This window comes from Temnothorax americanus, unplaced genomic scaffold (assembly GCF_048541705.1).
Source record: "Temnothorax americanus isolate GAGA-0224 unplaced genomic scaffold, ASM4854170v1 Scaffold4, whole genome shotgun sequence".
NCBI lineage: Eukaryota > Metazoa > Arthropoda > Insecta > Hymenoptera > Formicidae > Temnothorax > Temnothorax americanus.
Window position 1 is genome coordinate 6,859,544 of NW_027509547.1, and position 25,705 is coordinate 6,885,248.

The window sequence follows — 25,705 nt, forward strand, 5'->3', positions numbered from 1 at the left end:
GTGAATAACTGTGGACATGTATTTTTTACATGTAACGGAATGCGGAGCCTAGATTACTAGATTGGACAATCGTAAAGTTGCCAATACCATAGTTGAATTCGCGAACCTTTGACATCGTTTTAATATATCTCCTATCATACACGTGTAAAAAATTTAAGAAACATCCTCTCGTCTTACCCAATTTCTTTCTTTATTCAAAAGTTTCCCGAAACTGTGTGTGTGTGTGTGTGTGTGTGTGTGTGTGTGTGTGTGTGTGTGTGTGTGTGTGTGTATGTGTGTGTGTGTGTGGTTGTTTCCCTTGTAGTTTATACTCTTTTTCTTTTTTGCCGGAAGAGCCGTGATTCGAGAGGGATAGCGGTTCATCCGTGGCCTTTAACTCTGGTATCGTTGAGACGGGATATACGCGGAGGTAGCAGGCAGCATTGGTGCGTTCTCGCTTGCTTGAAGGGAGGGGAAAAGTGTCCTCGGTGCGACGGCGGTGTCGGTTACGCTCGGGATGACAGTAGTGACCAGTCAGCTGGGTGCCAACGAGGTGACGGCTGGTCAGAATTTGAGATCTTTTATGGCTTGCGGCAAGTCAGGCAGCTTCATATCCTTTATTTGTTGCGGTATATTCATGTTCTTCACCGCCGAGACAGCACGCGCGGGCGCTGCTGTGATTCCCGCCTGCACACACCATACGGATGGAAGAAGTGCGGAGAACGGACGTGTTTCAAGGAGGACTCGGGGTGAATGCAGGGGTGAAATTTTTTAGCTGGGAGCGAAGGGCAAATGACGGATGACTACACGGCGTCGACGACATTTATTACTCTTATAAAGCGACGTTATGACATTTACATCGTGAAGGCACTCGGTTTATGCAGCGGACAATTACAAAACGGAAATGCATCGCCATGCGTGTTACGCAAACGCTCACGCTTTATTAAAGCTACGAAGGACTTTGCGCTGTCTACAATCTTGGATAAGGTAAAAAAAAACGAAGAAAAGTAAAAAAAAAAAAAGAATCACAAATACAGATACACGCGGAAATGCGACATTGTACAAAGTGGCCTGATTTACTTAAGGAGGGGGTCCCAGAAGGACAAACGGACGGGGTGAGCAAGACCGCCCAGATTTGTAAGTCCCCTAAAATTGATGTTACGTCAATCAGTCCTACCTGCCACCACATCGGGTATCTTCTACAAATCGCTGTACCGGTTATGCATGCATAGCTAAAGCGCTGAACGGACCGTTTAAGCGATTAACGATTTTCAAGCTCAGTGACAGAAAATAAACGTATATTGCAAAATTGGCCGTACTAGCTTGAACCATATAAACGTCAGCGTTCTATCTCATGAAATGGGCAATGAGAATTTGTGGGACGTAAGAAGTTAAAATACAAATTTGTGCGTCGCGATCGATAATCCCGACTGTGAGCTCGTTACAAACTTATTACAGTCGTAAAGTCGAACATTCGGTATATCTGAGTCGAGAGCACAAATTTTGAAAGAATTTTGAAGATCACAGTCAAGGTGATATCGGGACTGTGATAACAGGCTGCACTTACCTCTTGCTTCTCCAACTTGTTCTGATCCTCGATCCTTGTGAGAATCTCAGTCATGTTGGTCTCGAGGACCATACCGCCCATCACTAACTCGTTGAGTATGTAATGGACTTTGTCCACGTGAAAAATGAGATCGAGCTCGCACACGTTCTCGAAACATTTGTCCAGGGTCTCGACAAAGACCTGTATCAGGTCTAGGATTCCCAGCTCCGACTCCGAACTGTCGACGCAGAACACGAAGTAGAGCGTCGCGTAATGCCGATAGATCAGCTTGTAGTCGGATCCGCCGATCAGACTACCGCCCTCCAAGAAATTGCACACGTTGTCGTCTCTCTTCGAGACCAGCTGAAACGTCTCTTTTATTATCTGCTGCTGCATATCCTCGTTCTGAAGCAGAAAATATGCGGTCCTGTGTCGCAACGAGATCCATATGTTCGCGTCTTCCTATCGCGTTCCACGCGGTTGCAATTTGCTCGGCGAATATCTCGACGCCGAATTAACGTCGCGCGTCGCCTCCAACGCAGATTTCATTATAATTCATTAAATAAAAGAATTTAATTTGCAGAATTTACGTGCGGTAAGTGGAAGAGATTCAAACGGCGTCCAACGTATACTTACGAAGTACTGATAAAACTTGGAAAGCCGAGGTTTCCCATGATTATTGAAGACCAGGATCGCCTTAATCATGTCTGTATATGTTCGGCGTCAGTTGTCAGTTGGCTTCGCTCGACCTTACGGTAATCCTGTCGTTACGCTCGGAGCGCACGGTCATTGGTGCGCGAGAGGTTATGTTCTACGACCGCGACTGTCCTCCGATCGGTTTAATCCTCATTACTACTTTCCGGTGAGTTGGAGATAACTCTGTGTGTTATTCAATAATTGATAACTAATAATGGAGAAAAAAATTCTGATAACGTTAGCTGTCAACAGCTGTCGATAACTGTCAACGTGTCTGTCAGCTTCAGACGAGTATCAGTCAATAGTGTCCTTTTTCTTTTTTAATCGCTTCTGCACTCTCGCCGCTCTCCAGCACTTTCTGCACCGCATCGAAAGGGAGAGGGAAAACAGGGAACGGTGCGCTTGAAGGTGCAGAAACTGCAGAAAGTGCGAGAGCGAACGAGCAATACGAGCTCGTCCCGCAAATCGGGTTTCTCCCGCCGTTCGTCTCCTCCCCTCCTTGTCCGCACGAACGACAACGTGCAATCGGTGCAATTCAGTGCGCGGTGCGCCGAGACGGTGCACGGTGCAAAGCAAACAGTGCAAACGTGGACGACGCGTCGCAGTTGCCGGGTCAGTGCCAGTGGTGCGATATGGGAATGTGAGGATTGTGAGAGTGCGCGCTTCGTCCACGTCCGCGACCGCGCCGACCGCCGACCGCGTTACGCTTCGCGCGGCCGGAATGAAAGCGGTGTGGTTGTAAAGCAGATCCTAAAGGCAGGACTGGCAGGAAAAGGAAATTTGCGACGAGGTCGACAGGTTCCGAGTTCCGACGGGTCGTTCGCCCGGACGGGTGTCTGGGTCTCATCTGCACTCTATAGTGAGTCTCGTGCACCGTGCGCCTGCCGCGTTCAGAACGAAGTGAGAAGCACATATTCGCGTATATAGAAGCGGGAAGAAGAGAAGTGATGATATAGATCTGATCGATCTGCGATTTCGTCTAATTTCATTGTTTACATGTGTCGCTCGCGCTACAACCGCTATAGCTGGTATTGCAATATTTGCAATTTGAAAGAAGAAAAGACTCGCTCTCCTCGATTCCGTATCTTATCGGAGATCAAGATCGACAAATTACGTAACCAATTAACGTAATCGCGCTTTGTTGGTCACCGTGAGATTACGAAAAAAGAGCCTCCTCGCGCGAGAGCAGCCGGCGCGCAAGCGCGCGGCGGTCACACGCACACGACTTCCTCGGGGAGGAGGAGGAGGAGGAGGAGAGGTCGTGTGACAGCGCCGGGAGAGCGACGGCGCGCGAGGGGAGCGAAGGAAAGAGAGACCGCGAGCGAACGAGAGACGTCGAGTTAAATGGAACCTATTCTTCCGCTTGCCGCGTATCCGTGGCACGCGTCCGCACGTCTTCCGCTTCCGCGGCGCGCGACGTTATTCCGCCGGTGAGCCGAGCTGTCATTCCACGCGGACGGAGGGTAAATGGAGAGCCGCCAAATGTGCGGCTCCGTGACCGCGCAGTCATCGCGGCCGAAAGGTGAGCGCCTCGTTTGTTGTCCCGGCGATAGGTATGTCGCAAGACTCTCGTCAATCGAGGCATCGTCGGCATCGAGCGCGAATTTAGTGTCTCCCCTCCCCCGGCCGGGAGGCACGGCCGCCCCGCGTGCGTCTCGCGACTGGACTACGCATCATATTTCTGAACGTACGCTCGAAAGCCGCGAAATCGGCGAAATTATTATTAGATCACGCTCGTCGGATTGATAGACCGCTTCCTGGTGCGTGTCGAGGTCAGGCCTCTTTTGTTGTTTCCTAGCGAGAAAATGCGAGGGTAATACACGATGTCAGTATGTTTAATTCATGAACGTGAGTAATTATGCGGTTAGCAGTAGTTAAGGATAATGCTTATGCTTGTTTTTGTTCGATGAGTTGTTGTTATGTATCTTATATTAATATTTAACAGCCTTTATTATATTATTGTGCTTTTTTTTTTTTTTTGTTCACGATACGGTCTATCTCTAACCTCGTCGAATCTAATACATATGGTATCAGTACAGTATGGTGTACCCATGGTATACCCCGTAATACCTACTCGTATCTTGAAACTCTGCTCTGCACTTTGCATTTTACGTTTAGCGACATCTATGTATATACCCTTTTCTCGCGAGGGATTCATTTAAATTGTAGTGGTTAGCTCTTATATATAAACGATTAATTATTGTGATAAGTTCTCTTAATTAGTTGATCGAGTTTGCTGTGTCATATAGTATATGATTGTTTTCCTTAAAATGTAATACTCGTTAAAATATTTAATTCCTTTGAATCTTTCCTCTAGGTCTGACCTTTCTCCAGTTCTATTATAATTAAATTATACATTATACACATCTTCTTTACTCTATCCTCCAGTCTTTAATTAGGTATATATAACTTGATTCTATCACTTATTTCTTCTGTCGCCTTCTCAGCTGATTCATCCGCTCGTTTCCTTTTATTCCTATGACTAGAGATTCATCTTACAATAATTTTATATACTTTTATCTACCTTAGATATAATATCTGCAATACGCGAAAGAATATCTTTTTATTTTACAGATATATTTATATTGGTAGACACTAAGATTATCATTGCACAGCGTTTTACAAGCACTTGGGCCCGGTTGCACCAACGTCACGTAATATTTAATCTTAGCTTAACTCACTCTTCGTCTCTTTCTAAGGGGACAGTTAGAAAGAGACGAAGAGAGCAAGTTAAGATAAGGTTAAATATGTGACGTATTTGGTGCAACCGGGCCTTAGTGACTCAGTAGTTAAAATCACATCGTTAGTCAGTCTTAATGACATTTTCTTGTATAAAGCTCAATTGGGTTTATTCCCATTCCTCATGATATTCTATTTGAAACTTTTAAAATTTTGATAGCTTTACTCACTTTAATTGATCTGTTTATTAAATATGAATTGATTATCAAATTAAATGCCTAACAATTTAGCATGTTTTGTGCACCAGATTTCACTATCATCCATATTTTTATTTTCACCAAATTATTTATTTTTTCTGTCGTGTTAAAATCCACAAACTTAATTTCTTTCCAAAACTAGTCCTAGTTCTCTCAAGAGTTATTTCCTATCAATTCAACCACATCTTCCAATTCGGTTTTAACATAAATTTTTTTTATTAAGCGGTCTGACAGATCATGGCATACTTTCTTTGTAAACTTTTTGCATTTTTGCAATATCTTCAAAATTGAAGAAAATATAGTACACGAAAATGTGCTGTGACGTCATACCTTATATGCGAAATCTTTTGAAGTTGCCGTCATCAAAGAAACCTTAGCAAGCTATAACTTTCTTAAATTTAGGTTTTTTTTTTAATTCAAAAAGTACTAAAAATTGGCTTAGATTCTCTACATTAATTATGGATACCGCTTAATAAAAAAAAAAAAAATGTTAAAACCGAATTCCTTTACTAATTATAGAGTTATTCCGACATATATATTACTATGGCTGCGGTCCACTTGACGCTACAAAATGCTTTGAAGCATTTCTCTTCTCTTTTCTTTTAATAAAGAAAGAAGAAGAAGAAGGAGAACGCTCCAAAGCATTTGTAATGTCAAGTGGACCGCAGCCTATATCATCTGTGCATTGTAATACCTTTACATTATGTTTAATACTTTTGTGTGATGTCTTTAATATACATATAATGCCTATAATGTAAAGCTTATCACCCCTTGTGGCAATTCTTTAAAAATTATTTTCTTTCTTTATTGATTCATCTCTAATTACAATATTATGAACTTCGTCTTTCTTTCTCTCAGCCGCACATTTACTTTACATAGAAGAATTTTCCATGAGCACCCTTCTTTCATTAACTTATCAACAAGGATAATCTCTCTTGCAATGTATCATGCTGATGCTGTGATAATTATATGGCATCTAAAAAAGCAGCCACAGTACTTGTGTCTTCCATTATTCCTATTTTTATTTCCGCTGTTATTCTACAAAGACTATATTGTCTGTACACGACCTTCCTCTTCTGAATTTATCTCGATTTTTACTTCTCATTCTCAGCCTACCACGCTACTCTTTCCATTCTCTCAAATATTTTACATTTTACTCGTGCAGGATGATAACGTATTGATCTCATCTTTTTTATTGGACTTAATAAAGACAGTTTAAAATGATCTTTTTTGAACTTAACTATTTTGTCAAAGTAGTTAAATAATTTTAATAACTCTTTCATAAAGTTAATACTCAAACCTTGTATTCGATCCTGGTCTAAACTCGGTGATGAGCTATCCGTCACATTTTTATACGCTCGTAATAATTCATCCTCATCATTCTCATCATTCTCATCCTAGATTACTTCTGTATTCCGTCTGGTTCTCTTTGGTTTACTTCAAAAAAGTCATTCTTTGGAATTCTTTACATATAAACTATTTCTACTTCTGTCAGCTCTTAACAATATTCTTACTTCTCGAATTGATACGTTTTTTTGTGCCATTTTTAAAGATGGAAATTGTAATTGTATACCTGACATCTGTTATTTGTAGATTTATGATCCTCACTACAATTCACACAATTGATCATTTTTTCACATGCTCCATGGAATGCTTCTCCGCATACGATACATATTCCTGTAGATTTTCATAAAGTCTTAATATGTCCAAATTTAAAGCGATTAAAACATTACATTAAACAACAAAACGAGCCATTAACCCGTTAAATATTTTAAATTTCTCGGATAGGTCATTACCCTCCATTGTAATTAGTGACGACTCTTGAACGGTCGGTCTCGCTCCGCGCGTACTCGGCGCGAGACACTGCTGTGTCTCTTGATATGATGTATATACCCAGTTCTGATTTCCTTGCTAACTGGATTCATGTTTCTTTTCCTCTTCATTCTTTCCAGTTGTAATCCTTTAGCGTTTCTCCGTAGCCCCCACCAAAACATGTATATCCATATCCCAGTCCAAGATGATACTTTTACATCATTCGACTCTATTGGGGATTGAATAAGAAATCTTTTATTTTTCCTTTCCTTCTCCTATGTTTCGAAACACCTATTAGCTTCTACGATATTTTTAAGAAATATTTTTGACCTACTAAATCTGTCGTTTCTTATTTTTGTCTATTCTATTCTATATATCTTTTCTTTGATCTATATTTTATATGTATATTAACATTAGCTTCTATCTCCCTAGCCTCAATTTCTTTCTCGTCATATCTTAATTTTCTTTTGTTAATTATCATATTTTAACCTTATTGCACTGCCTCCGTTTTTTCCTACGTTTATCTAGCTCTTCGATTACCGTTACTTCCATAGAATTACGATAACTTACCTCTCTTTCTCAATACCTGTAATCGTAATCTCGTTTCTTTCAATCGAATTCTGATCTGCCTTTTGTTCTTGTTTTCTTCTTCCTTTTGATAATCTTTTTTAGCATTACATTCTCAGTTATGTTTTTTCTCTTTCTTATGTTATCAAACATTTTTCCACCACACGATCTTGTACGTTTTATTTTTTAGTTATTTGAGTATTTTCGTTTGCTACCCAATAATTCTCTATATTTTATCGCGTTATCAAAAATTTATCATATAGGTACTTTCTTATCTACCACGATTCTTTGTTCATTTGTTACTAGATACGTGCTTATCAGACTCGGCTTTTCTCTTTCTGTCTCACCCAGTCTCACCATTTCCGTAACTGTTCTCTCTTTCTCCTACCTTTGCCGTCTTTGTCCTTCCTTCTAGACCTCTTTCTAGCTAGTTTTTGGACCTTCCTCCAATATATGGCTGGCTATATTATCGGGATTCCACTTTGAAACTGTCTAATTCTCAAGGAATCAGTTAAATATATCAATTTTTAGTCGAAATGTGATCCAAAGAAATCTCGTTATACTATCACTAGGGCGCCTCCTATATCCTTCACATTTAAAGACTTAAATCACTTTTATGCTTGTGATGTAGAAAGAAGGGTTAAATAAAACTGAAAGTGAATGCCTTCATGTGTGTGGCTGTTACCTGGTTGTACCACACAATTCAAATGTTTTTAAACGTACGAAATTGAAACAGGCAAGATGGATGGTGTTTGTGTTGCCGTCGCAAACGCAGTTCTGGTTATTGATAAGACTGATGCTAAGGTACCGCTGACCAATGACGTTCACCGGCATAAGCCAACACAGCTTTTATTAATGGTCTTTGTTATGGCAGCTGTGCCAGCGGTATCTCAAACGCGTATTGTGACATTCTTTGCCTATATTTTAGACAAAAGTATTATTTGTTTATAAATATATTGGAACTTAAACGGGAGAGGTATTCTGTATTGCAAAATGTCAATATACGCACTGTGAAGAGCAATGAACTCTGTGAAATTTGTTACCAATTCGCGGTCGATCGTTGAGGGACACATTAAAACTCAAGGTAAATCGTAATCGTTGCAAATACAGTGTTTTAAAACTAATAACATTCTCTTATTGGTATACGTGCTATTGTAACCAAATGTACCTTGCATACAGAAAGGTTTTTGTTCGCGTATTTAGATTATTTTCAGTTATTTAGACTGTTCCATATATTTTTCATATATTTCAATTTGTAGTTAATTTGCTAACAATATTTGTTAGTTCTTGGAAAATTAATATAAATGTTCGTTCTTTTTCCATATAGATGGACAGATCACGATTACTGCCCATGGATTTTCCTGCGATCACTGTCAACAACAATGGCAGTGTTAAAGGCAAGGCATCTTTTGTTCGGCGATTGGCAATAGGATTTGTGATTCTATCAGCCATTTTAGGCCTTTTATATGTGCCAGCGTATCACTCCGCTCAGAGTCCATTCTCAAGCTTAAGCGACACTCCATCCTCTGCAGAACCTCTTGGCAACTCCCGTTTGATGGCATCCATGGGTACGCATCTATTGTTTAACATCCTTTAGTCACGATAACACAATTTTGATAAGCTTTAAGAATATATAAGTATATAAATGTATATTTTAAATAGTATAATAAAAAGTATATTTTAAAATACTTTATAATCTGATTGCAACATCCTTGGACATATATTTGATATATAATTACGATTTAGTATAATATGATATAAAACAGTGTTTTTTTATGATACAATAATATTAAAAAAGTAACACATTTTACATGGTCTAAAAGAAACTGACGCAAATAATTAATTTACAGCACAATTGCCTGGATGGTCGTATAACACATCAAGAGATCTTTGTGTTTATATTCACCCAGAGAATAATACATCGATTCTCAGTCCTACTGGCATCTGTTCACTACCGCCATACCTGCTAATAATTATATGCTCGGCAGTCGCAAATCAGGAGGCTCGCGCTGCTATTAGGAATACTTGGGCCAATAAATATAATTTAGACAATTTGTACAATTCTACAGTAAAAATAGCATTTCTACTAGGAAAAAGTGACAACGATACACTCAACGTAAGTATTCTTTACAACTTTATTCCTATATAGAGAATTACTCTTACAGTATGTTAATTTATTGCGTTTCTTTTTAGAATTTGATTGTTGAGGAAAGTTCTCAGTACAATGATATTGTGCAAGAACGTTTCTTTGATACATATAACAATTTGACGCTGAAGTCGGTCATGATGCTGAAATGGGTGACGTCGAATTGCTATCAAGCTAAATACCTCATGAAAACGGACGACGACATGTTCGTAAATATTCCCTTGCTTCTGCAAACGCTGCGCTCGAGAACGCAAGCGGAGATTCTCCTAGGTTCTCTCATTTGTAACGCTAAACCGATAGTGGATCCCAAAAACAAGTGGCAAGTATATTCTTTCGTCACTATTATTTAGCAGGACGTTATGGAAAAATAATTTAACACAAGCAACGATTTTAATTACGTAGGTATACACCCAAGTATATGTACTCGGAGAAAACATATCCAAACTATTTATCAGGCACAGGATATGTTATGAGTACGGGTATTGCGTCTAAGTTATATCAAGCAGCATTGGTAACACCGTTGCTGCACTTGGAGGACGTATACGTCACGGGTTTATGCGCGAGACGCGCGAAAGTCCGACCCGTCAACCATCCTGGATTTAGTTATATACCTCGCAAAATAGATCCCTGTGTGCTTAGGAACGCTATTACCACGCATAAGGTTAACGCGTCCAATATGTATGTGATTTGGGTAAAAGTGAATGATACAAGCATTCCATGCAGCAATCGTACTCGTACCGATAGAAAACCAATCGTTCTGAGCAGAAGTGGGAGAAATGCCGGCTATTACGTCTTTAAAAGAAAAACTATAAACAAGTGCGTTTAAATATACTTCTGATAATATTGATTCTATACATTATAAGACTAATTTTTTATCGAGCTTCCTGCTGAACGCGAGTGGAATCAAACAGATGAGAGGAATGATGATGAGAGGAAGCTATGAATCTCGCAATTTCTCAGATCTTTAAGGAAGTTTTCTTCGATTCCTTATGAAACTAATTATTTATTTACGAATCTCTTTGCAAACATCGAAATATTGTCGATTGCTTTCTATTATTATGCAGCTTTATATATTTATACTTGTGCAGCTTATGGATTTCATCATAAAAGATGTAATTCAGATTTCGAAGTGATAGGATCAGTTAATTTTCGCAAATCTTCGATTCTGTCAGGCTGTGTCCAATTTCCATTAGTTTAATATTAAGTCACAATTAATATTAAGTCCTTTAAGTTTCACAAGTAAGACTACAGCCAATTTGCACCGATTGTCTAACCGTCGTCCATCGGTTAACGGTTCACTGTCTTCTTACGAATTATGATTTCGCGTGTAGTATAAATGGAAACAGAAAGTTTAATTGATTAGTATATACATTGACGTTAACCGATATCGGTGCAATTGGTACAATACGGGAGCGATTGTGACAAATGACACTGAAGGTTTTGTATATTTTTCTATTTAAACCAAAGTAGTATTTAAGGAGATACGCTGTCAATTAGACCTTTTACATATTTTACATTATCTTTTTTGTCTCTTTATGTAAAATATGAAGAGAAAAAGACATGAAAATGGCAAGATCTGAAACATAGTGTTACGCCCGCGCTTTTAGGTTTGAGCCAAATCGAACTGTTAATGGAAAAAAACGAAGTGTTCTCTTGATGACGAACCGTTGTCTGTAAACGGACGCTCTAAAGATTTCGTGCCAGAACTGGAACTTTTAGCGAGGAACACAGACTTTTGTATAACGCATAATATACAAACATAAGAAAATTGATTGGTCTATTTCCTCATGCACATGTATATGGACCAATCAATTGTCTTATGCTTACGCATTATGCATTATGCAAAAGTCTGTGCTCCCCGCTTTATTCTTGAAATATTTGCGCCAATGGCCAATTGCGAATAATCGCATTTAAAAATTCCCTAGAACGGTAATCTCCGTGACAATTGCAATGAAGCCGTATACGCATCTTTTTCTTCATAATGTTTCAAATGTTATATAATATGTTTTTAAAGAAACGTATACGTATTTAATGAGTGTAATAAAAAACAAAAGTTCTCAAAACAAAGCCATATTAAAATTTAAATATAAGTTCTAATAAATTGTAATACAAGCTTTAATAATTAAAAAAAAATTTCATACGAGACCAGACTTCTTTTGAGCTGATAGAAATATATTTTATTTAATTATGTCATTTAAATAAAACCAAAGCAAGAAATTTAATACAAATTGTTGAATTATATTTAGTTTCTCAAATAAGAATATCAGCGATAGATTCCATAATTAAAGCAAGTATTATAAAATAATATATAATAATGAAATAAATATTATATAAAAGCTTATATTTGTACATAGGTTATGATAGCATTACGTTTTTTGCAAGTGAATCATACACGACTACACGATTGTCTTCTATGCGCTGTATATATTTGTCTAATATTTATAAAAAATAATTATATATTTTTCCGACGTTGCCAAGTATATAATTCAATACATTGAAAAGCGTATACGTTTCTTAATGCGAATACCGTAAAAGAATATTCAAGAATATCATTTCGGAAGCATATACGTATTTCGACAATTCGATACATATGTAATATTGTGAGTGAGTACGCAAGAATAGAGCCCATAAGCCGTCAAGTCGTACAGATGTTCTCATTACTTTACGTGAGATTTGTAATTCAGCTGCGAATAAATTTGTTCTCCGAAGCTGTCAGTTTTCACTGCTCGGAGTGCGCGGGCGTAATTAAAAGAGAGGTGACGCGAGTGCGGAAACACGTGCGAGTCTCACATGCGGGCGTAACATTTTTGGAGGCTCGAGTCTAGGAGGAATTCGAATCTAGGACCTCTCGCGATACGATCTACGAGAAAGAAGAATATTACTGTGTCATGAACAGTTTTTTTCGAGTGTTAGACTTTTCGATTATCACTTCCTAATGCCATTTAAATGGTACATTTATCTATGTAACGTAAATGTAAACAATTTTCCAAAAAGCATGATTTTGTTATGATCTACAAAAAAATTGACAGTTGAATACCTTGTTCAAATATCTGTAGCCGAAAGTCACAGGGAAACAAAGTTTCCTTTATTTTAATAATGCAAATAATGCTGTTGCTTCCACGTACTTATGCGAAATTATTTAGGAATGTAATAGCATTATATAATATTATTAATCTACATATTTCAGAAACTCTTAAATAGCCTTATGTTTTTCTATAATATACTGTAACGTTCGCGTTTCCTCGCTCGGAATTCGCTCGCCAGGCCAGGGTGAGAAAACGTGGAGACACTGGTCAGTTTCACATAAAGCTATTTATTCACACTATTTACAGTACAGTTTGATGGAGGGCGTGAGTGTCAGTGTGTGTGTGTGTGTCGCTCCGCTGAGCCGCAGTGTACGTGTACCGGGTTGATGCGCGGTCGGACAGAGACGGACTCGCGGACAGGCGCGGAGGCACGGTTGCCTTGCGGATTCGCGGGCAAGTACGGAGGCACGGCTGCCTTGCGGATTCGCGGGTAGGCAGGTCGGTCAGGAGCTCAGTCGGGGGCGCCCAACTGAGCGGCCCGTACACCGGGAGCGCCCGGCTTGAAGACGGGAGCGCCCGTCTTCCGTACGGCGGAGGGGGTCGGGAGCGCCCGACCCAGAGGCAGGAAAGGGCAGGTAATGCCAACCGGGAGCACCCAGCTGGGGAGGCCCGTACCCTGGGAGCGCCCAGGTGAGAACGGGAGCACCCGTTCTCTGTACGGAGGAAGTCGTTGGGAGCGCCCAACGTGGTGAAGCGGTCTCGGAGAGAGGTCGTGTCGGGAACAGGAGTCGGACAGGACTGGTGACTCGAGTCGGCTCGAGTCCCCTATTTATACCCCGAGTGCGGTCGGTGGGGGCTGTCCCTCCACTGGGGCTGCCCCACCGCTCGGTTGCCCCACCGCTTGGGCCCAGGAGCGCACGCTGAACATGTGCTTAGTGGCCGCCAGGGCCGTAGTGCTAGTGACGAATACGCGTATCGTCACATCACCCCCCCGTTTGGAGAGGAAATACACAAGTCTATTTACGCTTACAACATTATTTTATTGCTGCCTGTACAATTTACCGGCGCTGGCACGATCGGAGGTTGCCTTGTGGGTCAAACCTCAGGACCCACAGAGCTCCACTGGCGCGGGCCCGGAACTTCCGGTTGCGGGTAACGGCGGATCGGGGCACTTGTATCCTCTCCCCGGTGGGTAACGAGATCCACAGTAAGTCCTTGAGGGGGGAGGTGGCGGAGGCTTGTGCAACTTCGGTGGTCCGGGGGGGGTAGGGGCTTGGTTGGCCAGGGGGTCGGGCCGTGGTGAGGGAGGCAAGGGTGGGCGTCGTGGCGGCGCACGCTGGTGGGGTGGCGGGGGCGGCGGGGGGCTGGGCGGGTGGTCTTCGGGCCCTGGTGTGCGTGGCCTCTGGTGGCTTCCTCGTCGCACCTCGTGCGGCCGTTGTGGTTGTTGCGGCCGGTCGGGCGGTCTGGCGGCCGGTCGGGCGGTCTGGCGGCTGGTCGGAGGGCCGGTCTGAGCCCTGGTGGTGCCTTCCCGGGCGCGGTGCGTCTCGGCGGTCGGAGGGCGACCGGTCGGGTGGTCGGCTGGTGCCTGGTGGCCGTTCCGTGGGCCGCAGGTTCGCCCGTACGCGGGTGGTTGGCAGGCGTCTGGTCGGTCGTACCGGTACCGGCTCGATTAAAATGGCGGCCCGGCGGCGGTTCTCGTGACTTTATATTTGTAAACACGCGGCGCTTTCGCCTTCGCTATCGTAACCCCGATTCTGACCAGAGCTCTCCGTGCCCGAGGCGAGCGGTTTCGGCGCGTTCTTTAAATCTTGGACGTGCACATGTCGGTGCCATCGTCCCCGGGGGTCGCGTAAGTCGACTATAACGGGCGAGATGATTTTTCTGACCTCGAGGGGTCCAGTGTAGCGGGGGGCCAACTTGGCGTTAAATCCCGTAGCTTTCTTTGAGAGTGGATACTCCCTCTTCCAAACGAGATCCCCGACGCGGGGTCTCCAATCCCGCCGCCGCAGGTTGTAGTGGGCCTCCTGGCGTTGAAACGCTCGGGCCATGTTGACCCGTACTACCTCGTAGGCTTCCTCTAGCCGGCGCCGAGTCTGGTGCGGGGCCGGGTTTGCCGCATGGCGACGGTCCTCCGGGTGTGGGAGGGCGAGCTCCCGACCGTGATTGAGGTACCCCGGCGTGTACCCGGTGGCTTCGTGTCGGGCGGTGTTGTAGGCGAATTGCAGCGGGGCTAGATGCTCGTCCCAACGCCGGTGGTTTTTGCCGACATATTGGGAGACCATGGTCTTCAGCGTCCGATTGGTACGCTCGACCGGGTTGCAGTGAGGTGCCCTTACGGGGGTGGTTCGATGCTCGATCCGGAAGGCCCGCAGGACTCCCTCAAGTTGTTCCGACTTCAGCTGGGTCCCGTTATCGGAGATGATCTGGTCGGGGCACCCGTGCTGGTAGATGATCCGGTCGAGGATTGCCTTGGTAACGGCAGGTGCGGTAGCTCTACGAAGGGGCTTAAGCTCGACCCACTTTGTAAACCGGTCCTGCATGACTAGCAGCCAGGCGTGGCCCTGGGTGGATCGCGGCAACGGGCCGATCAAGTCCAGGGTCACCTGTTGCCAGGGCCGGGTGACAGGTGCCGTGTGGAGGTTCCCGGCTGGTTTGGTCGTCGGTGCCTTGTGCGCCAGGCAAGTCGGGCACTGTCGGACGTAGCGGGTGATGTCCTGGAACATCCCTGGCCAATAGAACAGACGGGCCATGCGGGCGATGGTCTTGGCGACCCCGAAGTGTCCCGCCGTGGGATCCTCATGGTGCCTCCGCATGATCGTTGCCCGTTCCTCCTTCGGGATGCAGCGCTTCCATTGGTCCGCTGGGTCAACCTCCCGAAAATCTACCTCGTGCAAGATGTGGCGAAACAGCCGTCCGTCCTGGATGCGGTAATCTGGGAATTCGGTGGGGCGTTGCCTTGCTCCGGTCAGGATTCGCTGGTACCATCGGCACTTCGGGGTGGCCTGAGCTTCGCATACCTCCGGTTGCCGTGAGAGCGCGTCGGCGACCTTGTTGAGGCTGCCCTTTCGGTAGCGTACGTCGAAATCGTACTGCTGCAGTTCAAATAGCCACCGGCCCAACCGGCCGGTGGGTTCCTCCAGGCGTTGCAGCCATCGGAGGGACTGATGGTCGGTCACCACGGTGAAGGAGTACCCCTCTAGGTATCCCCGCATCTTCTGGATGCCCCATACGATCGCGAGGCATTCTAGCTCGGTGGCGCTATAGTTCTTCTCCGCGCCGTTGAGCGTTCGGCTGGCATACGCCACCACTCGCTCTCCGTCCTCCTGGTGCTGGGTTAGCACGGCTCCCAGTCCGTATGCGCTGGCGTCCGTCTGGAGCACGAACCGGCGATCGAAGTCCGGGCAGGCCAGCACGGGGGCGGAGGTCAGTGCCTCCTTCAGTCGTTCGAAGGCGCTCTCTTCGTCTGGCCCCCAAGTCCACTTTACTCCCTTCCTTGTCAGGCGGGTGAGCGGGGCGGCTACCGTCGAGAAATTTGCGACGAATCGCCGGTACCAGGAGGCCATGCCCAAGAACTGTCGTACCTTACGTACGGTGGTTGGAGCCGGCCATCGGGCCACGGCGCTCACCTTATCCGGGTCGGTGCGGAGGCCATAGCGGTCCACGATGTGGCCTAAGTAGCGGAGTTGGTCCCGGCAGAAATGGCACTTTTCCGGGTTCAGGCGGAGTCTTGCTTCTCGGAGGCGGCGGAACACTTCGCTTAGAAGCCGGAGGTGTTCCTCAAAGGTGCGGCTGACCACGATAATGTCGTCCAGATAAACAAGGACATGTGGCGCTAGGTCCGGCCCCAGTATTTCGTCTAGTAGTCGTTGGAAGGTAGCTGGTGCGGAGTGTAGGCCGAAGGGCATTACCCGGAATTGCATGAGGCCTTTTCCTGGGACCGTAAAGGCGGTGACTGGCCGGCTATCGGGCGCCAACGGTATCTGCCAGTACCCATTCTTCAGGTCTAGCGTTGATAGGTATCGGGCTCCCCGCAGTTTATCCAAAGTGGCCTGCACTTGTGGCAGGGGGTATGCGTCCTTTTCCGTGACTTTGTTTACTTGCCGGAAGTCGATACAGAACCGATACGACCCGTCTTTCTTCCGGACCAACACGATAGGCGAGCTCCAAGCTCCGTGGGAAGGCTCGATCACGCCTTCGCGTTCCATCTTTTCCACTTCCCGGTCGATAACTGCCTGCATGGCCGGATTCCTGGGTCGGTACCGCTGTTTAATGGGTCGGTCGGTTTTAACCCGGATCTGGTGCGAGATCCGGTCGGTCGGGCCGTGGATGTCCTCGAATAGGGCGAGTTCCGTGAGCAGGAACTCTCGGAAGCGGCGTTCCTCGTCGGGGGTTCGGGAGGCCAGTCCCTGGGCTACGGCTCCGCATGCGGAGGTCGGTGCGTCTTTGCGCTGTGCGGTTGCCCGTAGCACGATCCCGGTTCGGGCCCATAGGTCGACGCCGATTAACACGGCGCTTTGTAAAGACGGCATAATCAGGAAGTCGTGCTCCAGCACCTTCCGGCCAATCTTTACCGGGAGTGTCATGGTCCCGGGTATTGTGATGGACCCTCCGTCCGCCAGATGAACGGAACTTGTCCCCTGTCGGGTCGGGAATCCGAGGTTCTCCGCGTAGCGGGCGGTGTCCGTATTAATAAAGGATACCTCCGAGCCAGTATCGATCAACGCCCGCATAGCGCGGTGTCGTATGCGGACGGAGATGTGTGGCCGCGGCTGGTACGTTACTCGGACGGTGGCGGGGTCCGGGTGGCGGCGGCTTCGCCCCCGGCCCGTGCGGCGTTTCCCGGCGTCGGGTGACAATCGCGGGTGAGGACGCCGTCCTTGCCGCATCGAGAACAGAACTTCTTGGCCGGCCGTTTGCAGTCCAACCGGGTGTGTCCGCGCTGTTTACAGCGCCAGCAGCACTCCTCCCGGTTATACGTCGTACTGGCAACGGACGGAGTAGTGGCCGGAGTCCTGCGCTCTGATTTTCGCTCGCGGTTTTGCTCTTCAATAGCTTCATATTCCGCGGCGCGTGCGTGCAGATCTCCCAGGCTGGTAATGTCATCCAGGCGGATGTAGTATTTATATCCGGGGCTCATATTATCATACAGCCGTTCGAGCTGGTCGTCCGCTGGATATCCTCCGGCTCGTCGCATGCTCGTAAGGAGCGCTGTTGCGTACTTGTGAAAAGGCTCTTCCGGCTTTTGAAACCGTCCCTGGATCTCTCGCGACAACTGTGCGCGGTACCGCCGGGGCAAGAACTGATTGCGGAAGTCTCTTTGAAAATCGTCCCAGGAGTCCCACACCGCTCGGCTATTCCGGTACCAGAGGAGTGTGTCTCCTTGCAGTAGCTCCGGCAACCCTAACAGGAGCTGGTCTCCGGAGTATCCGTATCCCTGGCGTAATTCCTCCACTCGTTCTAGGAACGCGAGTGGGTCTTTTCCGTCGAAGTGACATCCCCACTTCCGGATTTGATCCATGACCTTGGCCGGGTCGGGCGTAGTGGGGTCTATGTTCCGGCGCTCGTCGTCCATCGTAATTTTTCGGTCGTCTTCCCTTGCGGGGTATTCGTACTCCGGGTTAGCGATCACGAAATCACGGAGTCTGGCTCGGAGGGTGTCGAGTGTGCCGCTAGGGTCGATCCCTAGTCTCTCTAACTCGGCCGTTACCTCGGCCTTTGATAGCCGATTGATCCAACTCGTCATGGGCTAGGCGGAGAGAACGAACCAGTGTCTCACGGATCAGGTCCCTGTTCGGGCGCCATGTAACGTTCGCCGTTTTCCTCGCTCGGAATTCGCTCGCCAGGCCAGGGTGAGAAAACGTGGAGACACTGGTCAGTTTCACATAAAGCTATTTATTCACACTATTTACAGTACAGTTTGATGGAGGGCGTGAGTGTCAGTGTGTGTGTGTGTGTCGCTCCGCTGAGCCGCAGTGTACGTGTACCGGGTTGATGCGCGGTCGGACAGAGACGGACTCGCGGACAGGCGTGGAGGCACGGTTGCCTTGCGGATTCGCGGGCAAGTACGGAGGCACGGCTGCCTTGCGGATTCGCGGGTAGGCAGGTCGGTCAGGAGCTCAGTCGGGGGCGCCCAACTGAGCGGCCCGTACACCGGGAGCGCCCGGCTTGAAGACGGGAGCGCCCGTCTTCCGTACGGCGGAGGGGGTCGGGAGCGCCCGACCCAGAGGCAGGAAAGGGCAGGTAATGCCAACCGGGAGCACCCAGCTGGGGAGGCCCGTACCCTGGGAGCGCCCAGGTGAGAACGGGAGCACCCGTTCTCTGTACGGAGGAAGTCGTTGGGAGCGCCCAACGTGGTGAAGCGGTCTCGGAGAGAGGTCGTGTCGGGAACAGGAGTCGGACAGGACTGGTGACTCGAGTCGGCTCGAGTCCCCTATTTATACCCCGAGTGCGGTCGGTGGGGGCTGTCCCTCCACTGGGGCTGCCCCACCGCTCGGTTGCCCCACCGCTTGGGCCCAGGAGCGCACGCTGAACATGTGCTTAGTGGCCGCCAGGGCCGTAGTGCTAGTGACGAATACGCGTATCGTCACACATACAAATAAGGTATGAAAAAATTGCTTCCTCAATTTAGTAATATAAGAATGTAAATATTTATTTTCTATTTAAACAACAAAATAATGACTTGTGCTATTGACTTGATTTGAGGATTCCATCTCTCATTCGTATTTTTAAATAAAGTTGATCTTTTAAATTTATTGGTATTCCAATTAATATCAATAAAAAGTTTTGTAACGTATAAAAGTATTGTGTTAATTATATTTCATTATGATTCGTTTTACATTTTTACTTTAGATAATAAAAAGAATATAATCATACTTTAAAATTATGATATGTTGTTTTTACTTGTTAATTTTGCAAAAACCTAGCGTCATTGCATTCATTGCATTCGTGTAGATTTCCCCAGGAAGACTTTGTTAAGAATGACGTTTATTCAAAATACATTTTATAATTAAATATTTTCTTTATGTGTCTTTAAGAAACAATGTTCAAGATACAAAAGAGTCTCCGTGTTTTTTAGTCCACACATTTTTACATTAATAAAATTATATGAATATAAATGTGCGTTTTGCAGAGATAAAAACCAATTTTTCTCTAAAACATTTATTCAACTTTGGTATATTTGAATTGAACTATTTTGTATGCGTGTGCTTTTTAGTATTATTTCCGCAAAACGCGGGAATTGCGTATGAATTTTATATATTTATGTGCATATTTATATACTTTTTATTACAGTTTGTGGATTTGATTTTTCTTCAAAAGCAAGTTCCAGATATATGTATACAAATTACACTGGTTTTAATCAATTCCAACAATTATGTAACGGAGCATTTATCAAAAACGAAATAAACGAACATCAAGTGATATTGTAGCGCGGCAAAGCTTTTGTTCCAATTTAAAAAAAAATTAGTATTCGTAAATGTTAGATCGCAGTATAGTTTGCAATCCATGATAAAATTTATTTATTGATTGAAAATTTGTTTATTAAAGCCGCACTGCGATATTAGAAAAAAAATATACTATAAAAAGATAGTGATAGACTATTAAGATAGCTGTTAAGTGCTTGACGATATAGCCTAACACTTGCTAGAATCTCTGATCCGAATTCGAGTAGGAACTTGTTATAATTTAGTTTAAGTATAATTTGAAATTTGTAATACACCGCGTATATCGTTTAATGTTGCATCAGGATGATTAAGAAATTGAAATGGCGAAGGAGTTTGCGGGGGTAGTAAAATCACTGTTGTATGCTTCAAGATTGCATTCCATGATCCATGACGACGAGATGTTCGTAACTTAGGGTGAAAACGTTTGAAATGATTCTATGGAATACCCTAGTGGCCTTAGAAAATTTATTTCATTTTATAACAATAGATCTGTGACGCTGAATTTTTTTACCATTAGTCTCTGCTAAGCCATCGTAATATTCGGTGCTATGCGACATCTGAACGCGAGTGTTGGCGAGCTGTAATATAATTATTGATATATATTTGCGAAAAATACATTACACAAATGTAATACAATATACTATCATTTTACAACTTCCGTCACTCTTCACGTGAAACATAAAAGTCAGCCGAAAGATACACCTCTTTCCCTTTTGGAGATACATGGATACATCAATTTCGACGGTCGTATATGAAACATAAAAGTTAGATAAATCATTTTATATCATATTATAGTATCAATACGCTGTTTAGTATCAATCTCTGCGTTTCTAACGCTTTTAAAAAAGGACATCGATTCGTACGTTTGACTAAATGTAACAACAGGGATTGCTGCATAAGATGAATGTAAATATTGTTATGTTGCATTTCGAATAAAAAACAAAAAGAACTTTGATGCAAATATTATTTATTAAAAATACATATATCAAATGAGTGTTTTACGCACGCGCATTCGTTTTACGTACATAGGAACTTTGCTTACAACGCTAATCTTAATAATATAAACTTCCGAGTTTTACATGCATTTTTTTTACGACTGACAATTTACAATCAAGTACGACGTATGTACATACATACCATCGCGAATACACTTTTATATCGATTTAATGTGTGAATTGTAATTGTGCAACGAAATGTTTCATTATAACTTCAACTTGTAACTGTTACTACCGATTTTGTTTGACGTTTCAAAATTTTGGCCGTCCAAGACATTTTAAAATTAATATTAATTTTTTTAGATCAGAATGAAGTACATGAATTTGCAGAATGTAACCATTACAAATATCATGATAAAGATAGTGCATTATTTACGTTGAAATTATAATTAATATTAACTATACATGATATTTATGAAATATTGTCCATTATTGAAGAGGCAATCGCAGATCCGCTAACATTTATTTTTCATGAATTATAAGACAATTTACATAAATTGTAAACTTGTATAACTAAATACACATCTAAAATATTATCGAAAATAATGATTAATGCAATTTAATAAATTCCTATAGTAGAAAAAAAATTTGTATATACATCTAGCATTGCAGTATTATATGTATATAAAATAAAAGATTAAAAATGGAGCACGGAATGTACTATAAAAATAAAAATCGGATCAATTTTTATTAGAATTGCATGATTAACGAACGAATAATTCAATGAATAAATGCTAAATAGTCATATTCATATTTTTTATCAGTTATGTATAATTTACAGACTATTATTAGACATTTTTTTAAGGCAGTCAAGTTATTTCTACACATCATTTTTGCAATTTATATGTTAAAAATATCTTGAAATTATAAAAGCAAAAGTATACATACAAAAAGTTACTTAATTATTCGAGTATTATTTTATTTTATTTTTTGTTTTCCTTTTTTTATTTTTTTAAACAGATGTGCGGTGAGTTTGAGTGGGTTTTTTTTTAATGGTATCTGCCTTTACCTCTTCGGTAAGACTGAACGACGTTAAATCATTTATTACAGAATTTACCTGATGGTTGAAACGTCCATGCCTTACTACTGAGGCGATAATTTCCCCCAACCGTTTCTTACACCGTCTCTTACTTTCTTTCTTTAATTTATGGTTATTAATGAGTTGGCATTTCAAACGGTCTTCCCGGTCTGGATGTTTCCAGTTCTCAAATTCTTCAGTTCTGTAAATTCTAGGTGAACAAGTATCACTGCCAAGAGACAAAGAAACCTCGTCACCGCGCGACGTGACCCTAACATTTTTGATGGCATCGTCAAACATCTTTTCCCGCCAGGGATTGGTCTCGCTGTATCCTATACCCTCTTTATTCTGAGCTGTCGCGAGTTTTACAGGTTCCGTTATGCCGCATTCCTTTGCGGCATAAAGGAGCTCTTTACGGAGTCCTGGCAATTCACTTACCACGCCGAGTTTTAAAACGGGATGGTTTTCAGGAATATCTAGTTTTAAAGCGTCCCATCTTAAATTTCGCATCGAATATCGATCATAATCTTGCTTCTCTGCATCTAAATCGATTATGCAGTCTTTACATCGCTTATCTGTCACTTTGTTTCCCTCGATACTATTTGTCAATTCCGGACTTAATTCTATTTTATGCCCAACGCTGTCCTTCTCATTTACACTTTTTCCGCTTTGTAATATATTAATTAATGTATTCATTCTAGACCTTCTATTTCCTTCAATATCAATTTCTTTAAATGAATTTGATACCCGAGATTTATTACCGTGGACTTCTGGACTTTGAGACATTGTTACCTGGCCTGATGTATCCGTCGCCAAACAAGTCAACAGCGTGCTTTTATCTACTTTTTTCTCTTTGTTTTTCTTCATCTTTTGGCAAAGCGTCCTAATCTTCGGAAAGTCATGCCTTTCTTTCTCTAAATTACAAGCGCCTAGTCGTGTCGCTAGCATATAAATTCTTTTTTTATCTTTCTTCTTTCTGGTTCTGGACTTGCCGGACATCCAATTTCCATCAAATTGCAATATGCTTTCAATGCTATCTACTTCATGCTCTTTCTCCTCCACGTCTGATTCTACATTCGTCTTCCTATAGCTCGTGTCGTTCTCCCTGGTCAGAGTTGTATCTGATAGAGACTTATTTAAAAGTATTCTATCCTGTTCCGCGATCCTTTCCAATTTTCCACCTGATGACGTAAGATTGTGTCCCGTTGTTTCGTCCATCATTTCGCCGAAACATATTGAAGTTGTCTGATCGAGAGGAGGTTTCCTCATTAATATAGGCCTTGTAAATGTATCACAGCTATACGGGTTCGTAAGCGTAAGCTTTTGGTCATCGATTGTGACCTCTGACTTTACAAATGTTTTCCAGTCATTCCAGTTCTTAGTGTAACGTCTAGGTGTAAATTTTCTCCCACTGATCATGCATTCGCCTCCAAGGCGCGAAGCGTCCGTATCGCTGACAACAGACAAAGAAACCTCGTCACCGTGCGACGTGACCTTAACATTTTTGATGGCGTCGTCAAACATCTTTTCCCACCAGGGATTGTTCTCGCTGTATCCTATACCCGCTTTATTCTGAGTTGTCGCGAGTTTTACAGGTTCCGTTATGCCGCATTCATCCTTACCGAGTCCTTTTCCTGTATTACGGAAAAAAAACAGTTAACAGACAAATCTTTAAATTCGTTTCTGCATCTCGTTACCGTGCGTCACGGATAGCCAGATGAATAATTAAGAAGATATTTAAAAACTGTCGTGAATAATCAAGGATATGAAAAAAAAGGGAACGGGAGTGGTGATCGAGAATGCAGCGAAGAGGCGAACAAAACATTCGGGAGTTATCGTCCATCCGCCATGTGGGGATAAGGGATAATGCGCCGCAAAGTTCGGGCCGAAAAGAATCGCACCATACCTTCCGTCCAACCGCATTTCATCATCATCTCTCTCGCGCGGGACGGGACCATCGCGAATCGCGATCGTAGAGGTGGGCAATGAGCTTTGTTACGTGACTCACGTGATTGCTTAGGTCACTTTAGGTGGCCAAGTTGTCGGTCGGATCAGTCGGATGTATGTATGTAAATGTAAGTATGTATGTATGATACTTTCGAGTGCGTTCCATTTGGGCGCTCACGCGCTGTAAAGCCCGTGTCACACTACGTATCGCGGACACGGATCGGATTGGGATTACGGATCGCGGATCGGCTGTCAGCCAATCACAGATGAGCTACTCGTCTAAGATTGGCTAGATTACGATCCGCGATACGTAGTATGACACGGGCTTTACACGGCGCCGTTAATCGGGTTTAATAACATCGGTAGTTCTTAGACTAGTCAATTACACTCATCTTCAGAAGAAGGGAATAGCTGTGATTTGCCAGCCTAAGAACTACCAATGTTATTAAACCCGACGTGTAATAGCGGTCAATGAAACTGCTGCTTTTCTGTAAGAGCTGCAAGTTGATTGGCTTAAACCGAAACTCGGACCGATTTCTAGTATCGTGTACACACAAGGCTTAAGCCCGGTGTCCACGATGCAAGAACTTGGGGTCGATTCTGTATCTTGGGACGAGGTGAAAATTACAAAAGTGAACAGATTTACTAGATTTTGACAAATGAAATTGTAGATTCTCTAGTGAGTTTCCTCACTTTTGTAATTTTCACCTCGTTCCAAGATACAGAATCGAACCCCTTGGTCCAAGTTTTGGTTTAAGCCAATCAACTTGCAGCTCTTACAGAAAAGCAGCAGTTTCATTGGCTTAAGCCCGGTGTCCACGATGCAAGAACTGTGTCCAAGTTTTGATTTAAGCCAATCAACTTGCAGCTCTTACAGAAAAGTAGCAGCTTCATTGGCTTAAACCAAAACTTGGACCAAGTTCTTGCATCGTGGACACCGGGCTTAAGCATCGCTCTATCTTTGTTTGATATTCGATGTGCAACGAAGATAGAATAATGCTTACAGTAGCTTAAGCTCCTTGCACAATGCCAGACAACAGGCAATAGGAACAGGAAATAACCAAAAAATCGTTAATTACAACCTAAAAAGTTCGAATGCTATGATTGGTTGGCAACAGGCAATAGGCACAAAATTTCCAACGTGACGGAAACTGTGTCTATTGCCATGCCTGTGTCACTGTTTATTCTGCATTTATACATGATTTCTGATTTCTATTCCTTGTTCCTATTGCCTGTTGCCTGGCATTGTGCAAGGGGCTTTACAGCGCGTGAGCGCCCAAACGGAACGCACTCTTTCGTCTTCGTCTCGTGCATTACCTATACTCGACCATGCTAGGCTACGTTTCCATTTAACGATTTAACGAACCACGTTGCACTTGCACGCCGTGCACGCACTGCACAGTGACAGTGCACGCGCACCACGGCTGCCAGTGAACTTATGCTATAAGCTATAAGGATACTAGCACAGATTTAATCTGTGCCCGCGGTGCTTTGAAAGTGCAGATTACATCAACGAACATGGGTGTCCTGAGTGTCGACGATATCCTAGTTTATCATCTGACCCAGCTGTGCAACATGCTTTCGTTTTAATGTTG

The 25,705-nt window shown here is 43.7% G+C and overlaps 3 protein-coding genes and 1 long non-coding RNA gene across 7 annotated transcripts; 2 read left to right on the plus strand and 2 right to left on the minus strand.

Moving 5' to 3' along the window:
• Positions 1-212: 212 nt before the first annotated feature.
• Or (AP-3 complex subunit sigma-2 or) lies at positions 213-3,711 on the minus strand. Of its 2 annotated transcripts, XM_077415757.1 has the most exons (4): positions 3,573-3,711; positions 2,162-2,404; positions 1,547-1,930; positions 213-666 (listed from the first exon to the last, which is right to left on the minus strand). In XM_077415757.1, the coding sequence occupies exons 2-4, from the start codon at positions 2,228-2,230 to the stop codon at positions 544-546; spliced, it is 576 nt and encodes a 191-aa protein (XP_077271883.1). In that variant the 5' UTR covers positions 2,231-2,404; positions 3,573-3,711; the 3' UTR covers positions 213-543. The 2 variants fall into 2 exon arrangements, with proteins under 2 accessions (XP_077271883.1, XP_077271884.1); XM_077415758.1 differs by lacking the exons at positions 213-666; positions 3,573-3,711 and adding an exon at positions 673-1,125 and having other exon boundaries at positions 2,162-2,386.
• LOC143902651 (beta-1,3-galactosyltransferase 1) lies at positions 3,602-12,664 on the plus strand. Of its 2 annotated transcripts, none has more exons than XM_077415744.1 (5): positions 3,602-3,743; positions 8,864-9,104; positions 9,387-9,652; positions 9,730-10,001; positions 10,085-12,664. In XM_077415744.1, exons 2-5 carry the CDS (start codon positions 8,864-8,866, stop codon positions 10,506-10,508), a joined length of 1,203 nt encoding a protein of 400 aa, XP_077271870.1. In that variant the 5' UTR covers positions 3,602-3,743; the 3' UTR covers positions 10,509-12,664. The 2 variants fall into 2 exon arrangements, with proteins under 2 accessions (XP_077271870.1, XP_077271871.1); XM_077415745.1 differs by lacking the exon at positions 3,602-3,743 and adding an exon at positions 8,482-8,620.
• LOC143902658 (uncharacterized) lies at positions 3,907-8,600 on the plus strand. The gene is made up of 3 exons (XR_013258442.1): positions 3,907-4,069; positions 8,273-8,340; positions 8,465-8,600. It is a non-coding gene; the product is annotated as an uncharacterized LOC143902658 (long non-coding RNA).
• Positions 12,665-21,100: 8,436 nt separating the features above from the next.
• Positions 21,101-24,295, minus strand: LOC143902649 (uncharacterized). Of its 2 annotated transcripts, none has more exons than XM_077415742.1 (2): positions 24,172-24,295; positions 21,101-23,797 (listed from the first exon to the last, which is right to left on the minus strand). In XM_077415742.1, the coding sequence occupies exon 2, from the start codon at positions 23,685-23,687 to the stop codon at positions 22,098-22,100; it is 1,590 nt and encodes a 529-aa protein (XP_077271868.1). In that variant the 5' UTR covers positions 23,688-23,797; positions 24,172-24,295; the 3' UTR covers positions 21,101-22,097. The 2 variants fall into 2 exon arrangements, with proteins under 2 accessions (XP_077271868.1, XP_077271867.1); XM_077415741.1 differs by having other exon boundaries at positions 24,070-24,229.
• Between the last annotated feature and the right edge of the window lie 1,410 nt (positions 24,296-25,705).